This window comes from Heliangelus exortis, chromosome 6 (assembly GCF_036169615.1).
Source record: "Heliangelus exortis chromosome 6, bHelExo1.hap1, whole genome shotgun sequence".
In the NCBI taxonomy this organism is placed as follows: domain Eukaryota; kingdom Metazoa; phylum Chordata; class Aves; order Apodiformes; family Trochilidae; genus Heliangelus; species Heliangelus exortis.
Genome location: NC_092427.1, coordinates 25,778,100 through 25,793,727, shown reverse-complemented (window position 1 = coordinate 25,793,727; position 15,628 = coordinate 25,778,100). Strand labels below are relative to the sequence as shown.

At 47.4% G+C, this 15,628-nt stretch overlaps 2 protein-coding genes across 3 annotated transcripts in view; one reads left to right on the top strand and one right to left on the bottom strand.

Moving 5' to 3' along the window:
• The first annotated feature begins 120 nt into the window (after nt 1-120).
• On the top strand, nt 121-2,483 carry SP9 (Sp9 transcription factor). The gene is made up of 2 exons (XM_071746237.1): nt 121-224; nt 1,029-2,483. The coding sequence occupies exons 1-2, from the start codon at nt 204-206 to the stop codon at nt 2,382-2,384; spliced, it is 1,377 nt and encodes a 458-aa protein (XP_071602338.1). The 5' UTR covers nt 121-203; the 3' UTR covers nt 2,385-2,483.
• A 6,065-nt stretch (nt 2,484-8,548) lies between these two features.
• Nucleotides 8,549-15,628, bottom strand: part of CIR1 (corepressor interacting with RBPJ, CIR1) — a 21,312-nt gene continuing 14,232 nt past the window's right edge. For both annotated transcript variants that reach the window (XM_071747313.1, XM_071747314.1), the window contains 3 exons: nt 12,954-13,060; nt 11,411-11,496; nt 8,549-10,119 (listed from right to left, as the gene is read on the bottom strand). In XM_071747313.1, coding sequence (XP_071603414.1) covers nt 9,393-10,119; nt 11,411-11,496; nt 12,954-13,060 — 920 coding nt within the window. In that variant the 3' untranslated portion in view covers nt 8,549-9,392. The remainder of the gene's footprint in view (nt 10,120-11,410; nt 11,497-12,953; nt 13,061-15,628) is intronic.

The following is a 15,628-nucleotide window of genomic DNA, read 5'->3' as shown; positions in this document are numbered from 1 at the left end:
GATTGGCTGCCGGCCCGCTCCGGCCCGCTCCGCCCGCGCCCTCATTGGGCGAGCGCCGCCGCCAGCGGTACTTCAAAGCGGGCGCTGCCCGCACTTAGGCAGAGTTTAGCCCCGCCGAGCCGGAGTGTCCTCGGTGCTGCGGGCAGCGCACGCCGAGCGCCGTCCTTTCCCCCCCCTCCCCCTTTCCCCCTCCGCCACCTGCGATGGCTACGTCTATCCTCGGGGTAAGTCTGCACCGCGCGCGTCCCGGCGGATTCCCGTCTTTCTCTGGGAGAAACTGTTGCTGTCGTTGCCGCCGCGATGCGATTGCCCCCCGTGCAAAGCGCGCTGACCCGCGGGCGGTTGGTAACCCCGGCCCGGCTCGCCCCGGGGGAGTTCACTGCGGGTTTCCCATCCGGTCGTTCGCGGAGAGTTTAGCCTGAAAACTCGCTTGGCCGGAAAGAAGTTGGGCTGCTTGTGCTTTCTTTTAGTCTATTTTTTTTTTTCTTGTTGTTGGTTGGCTGCGTTTTGTTGCTTTCTTTTTTTTTTTTTTTTTTTTTTTTCCTTCTCGCGCTGGAAGTGCTACGCAAAATTTGCAAAGGTTTTTGCTGGCTCGGCTTTTCGAGTGGCGCCGGTCGGAGGGCTCCGTCTTGCCGTTCTGCCGTCTCGTTTTTCCCCCGCTCGGGCGCGGTGGCTCGAGCAGACTCCGCACGTCGTTCCCACGGGATTCCCGGTGTCCCGGAGGCAGGCTCCGGCATCCCAAGCGCTGTCGGGGCGGGAGTCGCGGGCCGCCTCCTCGGAACACGCCTTTGGCTGGTCTCCGCCGGGATCCGCTTCCGATGTAGACCCCTCGGGCGCCGAGACCGGTCCCCGGCGGAAAACGAGTTGTGCCGAGAGGGGTAGGGCTGAAGCTTGTCTCCAAAATAAGAGGAAAGTTTACCGCGGTGCCGCTCGTCGCGTCGCGGTTCCAGCCGCGCCGCCACGTCCCCGCGGGAGCCTGGCGAGGCGGCAGGGGTGAGGCTGACGGGCCGGCTTTGTCTCTCCCGCAGGAAGAGCCGAGGTTCGGAACGACTCCCCTGGCCATGCTGGCCGCCACCTGCAACAAGATCGGCAACACCAGCCCCCTGACCACCCTGCCCGAGTCCAGCGCCTTCGCCAAAGGGGGCTTCCACCCCTGGAAACGCTCCACCTCCAGCTGCAACCTGGGCTCCAGCCTCTCGGGCTTCACGGTGGCCACGAGTAGGGGCTCCAGCGGACTGGCCAGCGGCACGGGCACCGCCAACAGCGCCTTCTGCCTGGCCTCCACTTCGCCCACCTCGTCGGCCTTCAGCAGCGACTACGGCGGCCTCTTCTCCAACTCGGCGGCGGCGGCGGGCGTGTCCCCGCAGGAGCCCGGCGGGCAGTCGGCCTTCATCTCCAAAGTGCACAGTTCAGCGGCCGACAGTCTCTACCCGCGAGTGGGCATGGCGCACCCCTACGAGTCCTGGTACAAGTCGGGCTTCCACTCCACGCTCTCGGCGGGTGAGGTGGCCAACGGGGCGGCCTCCTCTTGGTGGGACGTGCACACCAACCCGGGCTCCTGGCTGGAGGTGCAGAACCCGGCGGGGGGGCTACAGAGCTCGCTGCACTCGGGCGCCCCCCAGGCCTCGCTGCACTCCCAGCTGGGCACCTACAACCCCGACTTCAGTTCCCTTACCCACTCCGCCTTCAGCTCCACCGGCCTGGGCTCCACGGCCGCGTCGCACCTGCTCTCCACCAGCCAGCACCTGCTCACCCAGGAGGGCTTCAAGCCTGTGCTGCCCTCCTACACGGACTCCAGCGCGGCGGTGGCGGCGGCCAGTGCCATGATCTCGGGCGCCGCGGCCGCCGCCGCCGGGGGCGGCTCTGCCCGCTCTGCCCGGCGCTACTCCGGCCGCGCCACCTGCGACTGCCCCAACTGCCAGGAGGCCGAGCGGCTGGGGCCGGCGGGGGCCAGCCTGCGGCGCAAGGGGCTGCACAGCTGCCACATCCCCGGCTGCGGCAAGGTGTACGGCAAGACCTCGCACCTGAAGGCGCACCTGCGCTGGCACACGGGCGAGCGGCCCTTCGTCTGCAACTGGCTCTTCTGCGGGAAGCGCTTCACCCGCTCCGACGAGCTGCAGCGGCACCTGCGGACTCACACGGGCGAGAAGCGCTTTGCCTGCCCCGTCTGCAACAAGCGCTTCATGCGCAGCGACCACCTGAGCAAACACATCAAAACGCACAACGGGGGCGGCGGGGGCAAAAAGGGCAGCGACAGCGACACGGACGCCAGCAACCTGGAGACGCCGCGCTCCGAGTCCCCCGACCTCATCCTGCACGAAGGGGTGGGCGCCGCTGCCCGCGGACCGGGCAAGGAACCTACCGCGGGGCCCGGCGACTCCTAGGGGCAGCACCGCCCGGGTCCCGGCCCCGCTGCCGGGGACCCCCGGGAACCCCCCGGACTCTGCTCCGCGCCGGCCGGAGGGATGCCAGCAACCCTGCCGCCGAAGTTGCCCGGGGCCACCGCGGAAGCGGGCCGGCGGATGGCGGGGCCGGAGAGTGAGGCCCCCCCGCCCCGCCCCGGCAGTTGGTACCAAGGGACACTTTCTTCCGTTTCCTTTTTCTCTTCTCTTTCTGTTGGAGAGAAAGCATCCTAAGAGAGAGGCTTGAGGTGAGAAATCCAAATGCAAGTCCAAGACGGTTCTTCTGTATCTCATAAACATCTGTATAAATAAGGTTCAAAAAGAAAAGATCGTGGTCGCTTATTTTTCTTGTAAATGTTGATCTGAGGGGGGGAGGTTTGGGGTTTTACTTTTTTTTTTTTCTTTGTTTTTTAATTGGTGAATTCCTGAAATTCAGGGAGGTTTTGGGGTTTGGTTTCTTTTTATTATTATTATTTTAAATTTCTGATGCACTTTGTGGAAGTCAGTATATATGTAAAAGATATTTAAAATGTTGAGTTAACATTTCACTCAAACACGTAAGTTAAGGTCTCTTAAAGAAATTAAATGCGTTTATCTGTATGAAAAAAATCTTGACATATTTTCATTTTGGTATTATTAAAGGACTCTCAACAATATACTTACGGGTTTGTTCTTCTTTGTGCCCTCTCCTCTACCCCCGCCCAGCCCTCACAGGGGTCAAATTTTTAGTGGGAGCCCCCGCACCCCTCCTAGTCGTCCTTACAGTGATTGTGATTAAAAAGAGAGCAGGCATTGATGGCCGGGAGGGGAAGGACCTGGTGCCCGAGCCAGGAGCACTGGAGCGCTCCAGTCGCTATTCACAAACGGCTTTAGTTTTGGTTTGTTATTATTTTAATTTTTTAAGATCAAATTTAAACCCAGTCCGACCTCCGCTACCCTAGCCGGGAACCACGCCGGGCTCTAAGCGCCTTCGGAGGAACTGGCCCCAAAATCGAGTGAAACAGAACTGTGCTAAGGAACTATTTAATTTAAAAAGCCTTGAGTGCCGCAAGGCTGCCTAGGTTGGGAGGTGATCTCGGGGGAATAAATCGCTGGAGTCAATACTCCGGAAAAGACATTTCATGCCTAAATGAAAATCTTGTTAAATGTTATTAATTTTGACTTAGAGCACACAGCAGCCCCCTGTGCCTTGTATTCCCTTATTAGGGATTCATGTCTTATCAAATATCTAATTAATCTCCTAGACATCATTTGTTCTGGCCAACTTTATCTCAGCTGGTCCACGGGGAAAACTCCGAATATTCTCGGTGACAAAGCTCCCTTGAAGATCCTTTTAATTGTCCAAATTAACTGCACCAAATTTGCATGTCAAACGGTAAAGGGCAACCTGAGATAAAATGTAAACGTTTTAAAAGCCCCAAACTAAGCACTTGATTTGATAACTAGGCTTTTTAATGTTATGGAAGACAACTGCTCCTTTCCTTTTCAAAGACAGTTGATCTATGCAAATAGTGAATTGGAAATGCTTATGTCCCCATGCAGTCAAATGGTCCTTGCATGTTATTTGAATATCAGTGGCTCTGCTATTGAAAAGGTTCAAGGATGCTCTCTGACTTCTTTGTGATTACTCAGTGCAGCGTCTTATTCTGAAGAAAAAAAACTCAGGAATAATTAAAGGCTGGACTAAGGCCTGGGAACACATTTGGGACAGGAATCTCATTTAGACAGGCTCTTTCAAAATAAGGCACAGTTAAATTGACCAGAAGGCAATTATTGAAATGAAAATTATTTTCACTCCCTTTGTCTCCTGACCACCAACCTAACAGCCACAGTATTTTTTTAAAGGCAAATTGTTAAATGAGGTAATTGTGTTATTAAAAAAAAAAAAAAAAAAAGGGGGGGGGGGAACGACGGGGACGTTGGGGGAGAGGAAAAAAAGTTAATTTAGTCTGCCCGGTACAGATTGGAAGAATACAAATATTTTAATCTTCCATAAATCAGGGAATGCAAATAACATCGGGAAACGGATTCTGCTGTCGGCCACCAACTGGAATAAAGACGTTGCGTTAAAGAAAATACATCTGCCGTGAATACTAATAACCGCGTCCCACCTCCTCCTCGGCGCCACTGTTGCACAAAAGCTACCGGGTAGCACCGGCACCACCCGCGCCCCGGGGAGGCGGCGGGAGCCAGGCACCCACCGGGAGATGCCCCGTGCATCTGGCTGCCGGCAGCACCCTGCCCGAGAGCCGCCCCGCAATGTGCCTGCCGAAAGCATCCCGGCGGGGTCCCTTCTCTCCTGCTCCCGGATGGGTGCCGGCAGGTTCCCCGGCGGATGATGGAAAGGAGAGCAGGCGAGGGGGACGTGCTCGGGCAGAGGTAAAATAAACAGGACCCTGGCGCGGCGGGACGGGGGTCCCTTCCCTGCCGGGTGGTGCTGGACTTGCGGAGGAATGCACCCGCACGGGGTGTTGGGCAGAAGTCAGCTTTGTTTTCGATTTATAATAAAACACATCAAAGGAAACCATCCAGGTCCAGTTTCTGCCAGGCCGGGGTTACAATTCTCAGCTCAGTGATCAAGGACCTCTTTGCATTGCCTTTGCCCCTTCGGGTCAGAAAACGTCCATCACTTACAGACTCCCCAGAAACGAAGAAGGGAACAGCCCTGGGCCGCAGAGCCGGTTCGTTTAACCGGGAAAATAGAAAGCATGTCACCTTTTAAAAAATAAATGACACCATTCTTTCGTACATGTTGGCGATAATTATATGGTCTGGGGAAGTTTTATACAGAGAAAAACTATAGAACAGACGGTGTGAGAACAGAAAAATACGTCTGATTTCGCCCTTTGAATCCGTAGTTCAGCAGCACCTCTTCAGTGAGAAGACGCTAACCCGAGAGCAGAAAGCACCGGGAAGAAGAGAGATTCCTTCCTGGGCTCCGGCGGGGAGGGAAGGCAGAGGGGAGAGCCGGGCACCCTGCCGCCTGGTCCCACTCGCCAAGGGTTTGCCCGTGAGCTGAGTCCCACTCCCCTTCACAACTCAGTCCAGCTGCCGCTTCCCACCCCCACTCCTCTCGGACAGCACCTTCACGCCGGCTTCTCCAGCTCGTTAAAACACGGCTACAAACCAACCCGCGACAGCAACCACCGACCGACGGGAAAAGGTAAAACACCAGGAGAAATGGTTCAGTGTCATTCGATCGCTGGGTCCCCGGGCCGCAGGAAGCCTGTCCCCTGCCCCCCGCGGCGAATTACAGCCCTAACGGCTCGTTTTACACTTAAAAGGTAACATTAATGGTTTTGTTCTAATGAGATAATATATAAACACCCGATCCCGTGCCTGGACAGTTTCTTAATTGCTTCCTTCGATTCAAATGGAAACTTTATCTGAGGGAGCTGTAATTCATTATCAGCCATTATCTGCTCGCCAAGACCCGCTCCCACCCCTCCAAAAGGCAGATGAAGGGAATCTCACAGAAAGCCCGCCCCTTCGGGTAATTGCCGCACTAAGTGTTTATTTTAAGTAGGAATAATTTAGCTACACATTTCCTCAATGAATAACATTCTTAACACATATTAAAAAAAAAAAAAAAAAAAAAAAAAGGCAGTCAGAAAACGGAGGTTTTGCAATCGCTCCCGGTGCTGCCCCGGCCCCAGCCCCGGCCCGGCCCCGCTCCACGGCTCCTGGGCGCCACCTAGCGGCCAGCCCCGCGCACGGCCGCCCCGGGGTCCCAGCGGCGGGCTGGAGGCCGCGGCAGCAGCCCGCCCGCCCGCCCGCCCACCCACCTGAGGGGGAGGCGTCGGGGGGCCCGGCTGGACTCGGCGGCTCCCGCGGGGCCGTCCCACAACGGGGCGGCTGGGATTTTAACAATTAATCCCGGCACCCCGTCGGAGATGGGTCAGTGCTCCTCCGCCCACCGCGCGGCTGTGTGGGCAGGCCCCGCACCTGCGGCCGGCCGAGGGTCGGGGCGCGGCTGCCGGCGGGCATCGGGCGAAGCACCGCCGCCGCCTCCGCCTTCGCGCCGCTGTTTTAACACAAACCCGCGGCAGTGCCTATTTCCGAGATGTGCTAATTGCTACTTGGATGGCAGGGCGCAAAGTCCTTGTCCGTTCCCTAGTACAAAGTAGGTTGCTAGAAAATTTGAAATTGCCTTTCAGCCTAAAGCTGCCTTACCTGAATGTCATAATTACAGTAATTATGTACATCCAAATTACATGCTAATTAAATTAGAATCAAATCGTTCTAAATCGAAATCAAATGAGGTAGCGAGAATTAATCAATGACAACATAAATAGAGAGCTTCCTTCGGGGATATTTATTGTAACGATCCAAGCAGGAACCTGATCTACAAGTCACCTGTTTATTTACTTTCTGAACAGTAATCTTTTGCGGTTCAGCATTAATTTTAAACGACCGGTTCCGCGGGGCGGCAGAACTGAAGGCTGACCCGGGAGCTCATTCGCCCGAGGGTCTCCACAGACCCTCTCCCGGCGACGCCCGGCCGACCCGAGTGCCGCTCGGCGGAGCCGGCAGCCCGCCCTGCCCTGCCCCACCGCCGCCCTGCCCTCAGTGCGGGGCCGAGCCCCAGCCCGCCAGGGGCATACAGTAGGAGTCGGCCCGTCAGAGCCGCCCGACCGCGGAGAGCTACCGGCCCTCCCTCGGCTCCAACTTCTCCCGCTCAGGCACTGAGGGGCCCTGGCAGCGGCAGAGGGCTGCCCTGCCGGGCCCCGTCCCTCCCCGCCAGGGTAAGGGAGCCACCTCACGGCTCCGTCTCCTCCGGCCACCCAGCCCCCCCGTGCGGCAACGCGTTAGCCCTGTTCAACGGCTCTTGAGAAATAAAAAAAGCAAGCTGCTCTTACCGCCATCCGTGAACCGACAGCACCTCCTACAGGGCTCTGCCGCGCTCTGCCGAGGGCCTAGGGCCGGCTGCCCTGCCGGGTGGAGCTGAAGCGAAGCTGTGGAAGACCTCACCGGGGTCCCGCAGCCTGTGGCGGAAAAGCCGCGGAAGCACCGTCCCAACGCGTCCTAACCGGATTTTAAACCCTCCGCCTGTTTCCGGCGCAGGGCTGCCAGGCCCAAGGGTGGTGAAGCGGGACCGCCCCCCACACAGCCGCCCGGGGGACGCTGAGGGCCGCCTCGTACCGGGCAACTCGGCCTAAGGAACGCCCTGCGAGCAGTGAGCATCCAAAGCTGCACCGGCCTTCCCCAGGGCTGCACTAAGCACAGGAAAGGCGCGGCAAGGATGAGTATTTTGTTTCAAAGCTCTTCAACAGGTAGTCTTTAGGGCAAATATATGCAAAATGTTATCATTATTCTGGTTTGATCTTGAGATCTGTCACAACGAACCTTCACCATTTTCCAGTCTTTACCTATGCGAAAAGGCAAGGTGTACACAGCCTACACCTTAACTACGTGCGAACAAATAAAATGCAGAGCCCACAAAAATGCTTCTTCAGGTAGAAGTGGGCTGCATTGCAGCTGCAAGATACTGATGGGCGGATTACTGTGCCAAACAAAGCAATCAGACCTGTAGGCAAAGAGGCCTTTATTTGGATGGCAATTCTGCATATCTTTCATGCTGCACTTCACATGAAAATGTTCTATCAGAATATGCCTTTTCCCCTATCACACTTTGTCCTCACAGAGAGTGTAATAAATTCTTCACAAGAGGTTTTGTTTAGATTGTTTGTAGAGGTGTTTTGGACATCTCTGTTCTTAAGTCAGTTTCTCCAGGCACATTAACATTGGGACTCCACTGTACTGTGCTACTTCAGGAAGAACACTGGGAGCAACCTTAGGCAATCACGTTTAAAAGAAGCTGGTAGTAATATCCCTTAGGCTCACCCTTTCAAACTCCTTCACATGTACTCGAGAGACTAGTCAGGTCACTTCCACCATATGCTACACTCTGTGTGATACCGAAAAGCTCCTCAGTGACCATCTTAAGTGCACTGGCAATAAAGTCTTGTCAGTGAAGAGGGGAAGAAAAGTGCTTGTAAGGATACTGAGTATGGTCATGTCCACCAACTACTCTGTTTATGATCAGCTACCCCAAAATGGCAGAGAAGCATTTTTTTTGCCACAAAAAACTTGGTCAAGTACCTTGTCCATTTTTAGTGATGTAGAACTCTGGAAGAAGAGAGAAATTCTTACTGTTTTTAAAGATTAAGGTATTTTATTATTTAAGAAGTTCATCTTCATAACAATGTGTGCAGACAATGACCAACGATTTTTAAAAACAAAAAAAGTTTGTTCATGAAAACAAGAGGATGACTATTTACATGAACTTTCTACCACAAACAATGAGGCAGTAAATATTCTTTTCATGTCTTGAGAGACTACTGAACAATAACTTGACATTGTACTGACACATACCAACAGGGGTTCAAGATGTTTAGATAGCCCTGACCAAGTTGCACGCTGCAGGAGGTCAAAAAAATGTTGGTTACACACTTATGTGAACTATGTCTCTGTTGTTTTACCTCATGAAATTCACCTCTAACAGAGAACTTTTTGAAAAATGCTTCAGTCTGAAAAAAACCCACCCTCTATAATACAATGTGTTGATATCTGAAGCAGTGATTTTATCCTGAATTATCTCAAACATTTGTTAGCATTTAGCATATCCCTGTACTCTTCCCAAATTACTCTCTGCTTCCCTTCACAGTTGCACCTGAACAGAAATCATTGACAAAACCAAGAATATCACATACTGCTCTGAGATATTTTAAAACCCTAAAATCAGGTCTATGAATTGCTGTATGTATACAAGAGGTATTTGCCAACAAGTATATTTATACAGTAAGAAAAATACCATAACATTTATGTCTAATTTACAAATATTCCAGCATCATAGAAATGATGCTGTTGGCTTTATGCAGGAAATGCTAGTTACAGAGGCTGGAAAATGAACAGCAATATGTAATTGAGCCCTTGTTAAAGGTATTCATTAAAAAATGGAGACATTCTTGCTTGCACCTGTCCCTCACACTATCTGTTTTTTTTCCTGTCTCTGCTTCTGCTTCTACTGCGTCTGCTCCTTTCTTTGTGTTCCACTTTGCTGCACTTGTTCCCAAAGCTCTCTCTACATTTTTCCTTCTCTCTGTGCACATCTGCACTGGGGCTTCTGGTTTCATTTTTCCTGTGCCGCTCTTCACCAGGGCTTTGACTTGGACTTTTTCTTATTTGCCTTTGCCTGGAATTGCTGTGACTTGTGTGAGAGCTTCTCCTGCTCTCCTCATCCATGCTTTGGCTTCTCCTATCCCTCTCCTTTCTTTCAGTCTCTCTCTTGTTGGTGCTGTGGTATCTGCTTTTGGACTTTCTTTCCACCTCACAGGAGCTCCATTTGTTGTTCTCTGCAGAACCATCGTGCTTTGAAAGTCTGTACTTCTCCCTATCTTTGTCCTTGTTACCGTGACTACTAGAGAGATCTTCATAAAGTTTTTCCTTCCTCATCTTTGCCTTTCCTTCTGAATCGCTGCTGCTGCTAGCCTCTGAAAACCTGTCTTTTTTTCTTTTCTTAGAATACATCTTCTTTTGTGCTGCTTTATCTCTGCTGTCAGTCTCGCTATCACTGCTGCTTACTGAAGTCTCACTAGAGGATGAGGAAGAGGATCTCATCTTATGTTTCTTGTGTTTACTTTTGCTTTTTTTCTTTTGCTGCTTTTTCTTCTTTCTGTCTTTCTTTTTCTTTTTCTTCTCCAGACGATCCAACTTCCTTTTATTTTCAAAATAGAAGAGCAGTGCAATCAAGTGCGTTAAGATATAGTAAGTTATAAAGTCATTGTCTTTTAAAGATCACTACTTCTGATGACCTACACAGTAAATATACTATTTTCCATAAAAACATGTTGAATTACTCTCTTTTCCCACTGAAGTATTAGTTTTAAACCTCTGATATTAAACACAGAAAAAAATCTAAAGGACCCATATATTTACTGAACTTCAATGTTCAAAATATAAAGTATTATAATTTCATTGTGTTAGGTCAGTAAGAGTTCAACTAAATACGATTTAAAATTACTCAAACTGAATATATATTTCCTACTTAAAAGGAACATAAAATACACCAGCTGTTTTCAGAGCACGATTCTGAGCAACCTCGTCCAGTGGGAGGTATCCCTGCCCATGGAAGGGGTGTTGGAACTAGGTGATCTTTAAGGTCCTTTCCAGACCAAACCATTGCATGATTTATTATAAATACAAATACCATATGGCCATACCTAATTCTTAGCCATTCACTGTTCTCCCCTCATCCCACTCCCCATACACAGAAGTTCTTCTAACCTAAAAGGCCATTTTAACTGATACCTATATGAGATATACCAGGCAGCAGTTAATAGTTTTCATTTTAAATATTATCAAGTAATTTCTAGATAATGTTCCAAATTAACAGAGGGGAAAAAAAAGCCACCTGACATACTAAATCAGCAGGACAGAAGCAATGAATGAAATCCTTATTGACGTTTTATTAGATCTACAAACCCACGGGGAGCTCCCTCTGCTGGAGCAGCAAACTTTAAACCCTGATCCCAGAGCAGTGTGGAGCGAGGCCAACTTCAGCCCTGGGGTGCAAGGTCAGGTTCAGTTTAGCCTCACAGAAGACAACAAACTTTCCCCGGGTGTAAACCAGTAAAAAAAAGCATAGACTTTTTAATACTGGAGGAAGATACTGTAAGCAATGGAGTGCAAGAAAATACTTTAAAATAGCAACTGGCTGCATCTTCAGTGAGCTAATTATTATTTTAGTATCCCGGTTCAATTGGAAATAAGCCCCAATGTAAAGGCATCACAACTAGATTAGAATAGCCAGATTAAAACAAAAAAACCTTTGGATTAAAAAACCATGCTGCATAATACCATTTGTGGTCAAGTGCATGTGAAACTAAGCTGATTTTCTTCTGAAGTCATAGTGCTGAATTCTTTGATGGCACAGAAGTATTACTGGGACAGTCATGGAGTCAAAACTCCTGGTGACACAGGACCCCTTCACTAGGTACCACACTTACCTTAGGAGTTTCTGTTTTTGCTTGGTTGACAGTGATTTTAGAAATTCAACTTCTGGATCATCATCTCCCTCACTTGCAACAAATTCCTAGGAAAATGTGGTAAGACATTAAGTTTTATACATAAAGCCAGTATCTTCATTCAGATTCCTGCAGGAAAATCAATGCCTCTATGTACATTATTTCTCGCAGGCACAAATCTCTGCACTACTAAGCTGAAGAGTCTTTGGAAAGAGCAGCAAACTTGCTACAAAGTGACACCCCCCCCATTCTGTCTCAAAGCCGAGTAGGTGTTATAATGTGGGGGTTATACAATAGGAGTTATTAGTAACATATGAAAAAAATTACTGCTAGTGAAAGAAATATTTCTGAAATAGTTAATAAAAATGAGCCAATTTTGGAGCCCACATGATTCCTCAGGATAAGTCACTCCATTGTTATCATGCTTGGATGAATAAGTAAGATGCTAGTCCTGCTCAAACCCAGAGTAATTTAAGCAAATTACTTTTCTGTCTCGGTTTAGTCATTAGGAAAATGGGTATTAACACATCTACCTCACTGTTGTGTTATTAGTCTTTAAATGTTCATAAAGTGTTCTAGCAATGCAAAATACTGTAATCACATAATCTACATACAGTAACGCAATCAGCAAAGCATTGCTACTTTGAAGACCCTGAATTCTTCAAATTATGTGCATCTGGTACCCTATAGTTCTCCACTGTGATGTTTTTAATTTTAGCCACACTCAGGAGAGGAAAGAAGAAATCAAGATTAAAAAGCTCTTCCAAAAAAACCCCTACCATATCTAACATAAACCAAACATACTGGTATCACTGTGATTCATTTAACAGTGCCCATATGCTACATTTTTCTGAGGTACATAGCTTTTTTAAATGCAAAGGTACATCCATCTGTGGAGACAGAATGAATTGCTGATTTACTCAAGATTTCAAGGCCAGCTGATGTCTGTTGTCCCCTCTTTGCTGGTGGTTTAAATCATCATCCTGGCATATGAACAATGCTTATTTTATGGTGGCTTTCTCAAAGAGTGGACGTGTATTTTTGACTTTACATTTTTATTAAAGCACCTCAATTAGAAATGTACCTTTTGCAGCCTAAGTAAGTACAATTAACATTTTCTCTGCCAGAAATAATAAAAGTAACAATAGTCAATCAAGTAAAAAAATCTTCAGATCTAGCATTCCTGGCAGTAATTATTTGTGCATACTTTCTCAAACTTCCTCTAAAGGCTAGCATTGCATCAGAAGTATGTGGCAAAACCCCTAACCATCCTCTTGATGAAAAATTCAATTTCTACTCACCCAGAGAAGGGATTTAATTTATTATATGTGGTTTTAAAAGAAGTCATTTATGATTCACCATTCTGACTGAAACAAAGCTGGAAAATGTTTCTGATATTTTTCAGTTGGTATAGCTATTCTGCTTTCCTATGGATATGCATATTTGAAAACATTAAGTAGCAATTCACAAGCAATCACATTTAGATTTATAGACATTTTCAGCTTACTGGTAAAAAGATCATTACCTGTGATGGATCATTTGCGGTCAAGTTTCTCCCCAGTACATTTTGTTTCAGTGCAAACCCACTGTTTCTCATCTCCGCTATTAGCTCCGAGGGGTGCATTGATGGCCCTGTTCACAAAAATCACAGTTTGAATGTATCATTTATATCTCTCTCTCTTTTTTTGGACTCCACAGTAGGAATTCGGTTGAAGCTTTGTTAAGTAAAATCACAGCTAAATCAACTCAATAATCTTCTGCTGAGCAAATAATCAGATATGATTTTCTAAAACAGCAGTCTGGAGGTTCAGAATAGAAAATAATTGCATTTTTCTTTAAGTACAAGGAGATTCTCTTATGTAACTTTGTCGTGTTGAAAACAATATATCTAGTAATATATTTTTATTACAGTAAAAAAGCAAAGGAGGCCAAAAGAAAACACACGAAGTATGAATTTTAAGTGCTGCCTCTCCCTTAAAACAATGGGAAAATGCACTTCTAATATGTGAGTAGTAGGGCATTTTTCATAATGACACAATTTTTTAAACTTAAAAAGTAAAAAGTAACAGTTGTTAGAAACCCAGTATACATACAGAAAAGAAATACATGAAAAAAATGTTCTACCTCCTTAGTTGTTCTAGCAACCCTCAGATACCCTGGGACTGTTATCTCCTCAGAGATTTCTGTATTATCAGCTTAAAAACACATTATATATTGCATTAGAGTAGGTGTTTGGGATTATCTTTTTTTGCAAATATCTAAGGAGTAAAATACGGGATGTATTTTGAATCAGACTTGACTGCACAATTTAGAAACCCTGTAACTCTCTCTTTTGCTTTAATTGAATACCTGTGATCAACAAAACCTCAAAACGTACACAGAATAAATATAAACTTTAGGTTGTTGCTCTCCCCCCATGTATTTCCTCAAAAGTGTTCTGCCTTTTTACATGTTACAGTAGATGTAAAGCTCACCACTAGTTAATGAATGCATATGGGCTCCAGTGCCTACATTTTTGCTCAGTTCAAATTTAAAACCATGCTCTGCCTGGAACAGAAACAACATCAGACAGAAACCTAACAGCAGCCTTGGGTACCAGCTGATGTCTTGATCTGAAAAGACCCAATAAACCAGCCACGCATTTCAGTCTAATTCCTGGTGTAAGGAAGCTGAATAGAGCCAAAGCAGTAAGAGAAGATTTCACCACCCCAAAGAAAACAAAACATGTGACCAGACTGAAGCCTGGAATTCCCCTCTTACTGAAAGGTAGTAAGAACCACTGCCTAACAAAGTAAACTTCCCTGCTTTAGTGTCTTAGCATTGTACACATTTTGATGTGTATTGGATACCTAATTATTCTCATTACCATATTATATAAATAGAGGAATACAACTTGTCCAAATCTACACAGGAAATTTGCAAAAGAACTAAGACAGAAGCCCCAACTTTGTGGTTCCATATGAGGACTACAGGCAGAGTTAAGACCAGAGAGACGTGAAGGCACATCAGCCTTCAAACGCACAGTTCAGTGTCATTTTCTAGAAACAAACCTTTCAGGCATTCTTTCACTGGAAAGAGTTAAGCAAAATCATATTATCTTTTATATGAAAAGCTTGTAATGAATGCTCAGTACTACTGATTTGTGTGCATCTGTGCCCAGCAGGTGCCAGTTGTGGGGTAACACACAGATCAACAGAAGCCAACAAGAGACCCTGTCAGAGCAGCTGCTCAAGCCGGGACCCCCCACACCACCACCCATAAACTTTTGAGTCAGTTTCCGTATCTTTTTCAGAGGTGAAATCAAAGCTATGTTTAAAAAACCAAACACAGAGGTAAGCTTAGAGGGCAAGAAAACTAGGCTAAAAATAAATTAATGAGTTTTGTTTCCTTGCTTATTAATGACATTAAAGAAACATTCATAGCTCCACCTACACTTTTTCAGTCGCAGCATGGTATTACCATGACAAGGACAGTTAACAAACCACTGTTATTCCTGTTTTGTGGATGTGTACAAGTTACATCAAATGCATCTACAGGACTTCAGGACTAAAGTGGTTCATGAAATAAATTATTCCTCTTCCAAAATCTCTTTAATTGTGAGGTAAACAGTAATGTAGGTTCCACCTGTGAGGAGATGCAACAATCTCCACAAAGCCTTATTATGTACCCAGTTGCTACTGTAACTGTTACTGTATTTTAGAAAACACTAGGAAATGAAATTCAGAAAATAAACCATCCACAAGTACAGTCAAAACAGTCCTATTTCACAACCCCCATGTGTGCAGACCCCAGCCAGGCATGACACAAGCAAGCTGTCCATAGTGGCTTATTATGGAGGACCTCTTGCAGCATGAGATCTTTGCAGTTTAAAAACCATCAACCTTTTTGAGGGCAACACAGGCAAACCTGCTCACACTTCTTTCTGAACAGCTGATGCCACTGAATTTCTGCTGCCCAATGACAGCAAGACTGCATCACTACCTCTGTTCAGGTAGCAATGGCAGATCAGAGCAGGGAGAAAAAAACATACCTGAGCTGGGTATGTAGAGACTGTTTTCTATCAAGTTACAAGTCCAGGCCAAGAAGTTCAATTACAACACTATATTTGACAATGGTTGCACAGCTTACAGCAAACTTCTGTTACTCTACTTTCCGCAACACAGCAACAAAAATCAAGATTTTTTTATTCTCATAATTAAA

Coding starts and splice junctions, on each gene's coding strand:
- SP9 (XM_071746237.1), top strand. CDS start 204: ATGGCTACGTCTATCCTCGGG. Junction 225..1,028: donor TGGCTACGTCTATCCTCGGG/GTAAGTCTGCAC, acceptor TCTCTCCCGCAG/GAAGAGCCGAGGTTCGGAAC.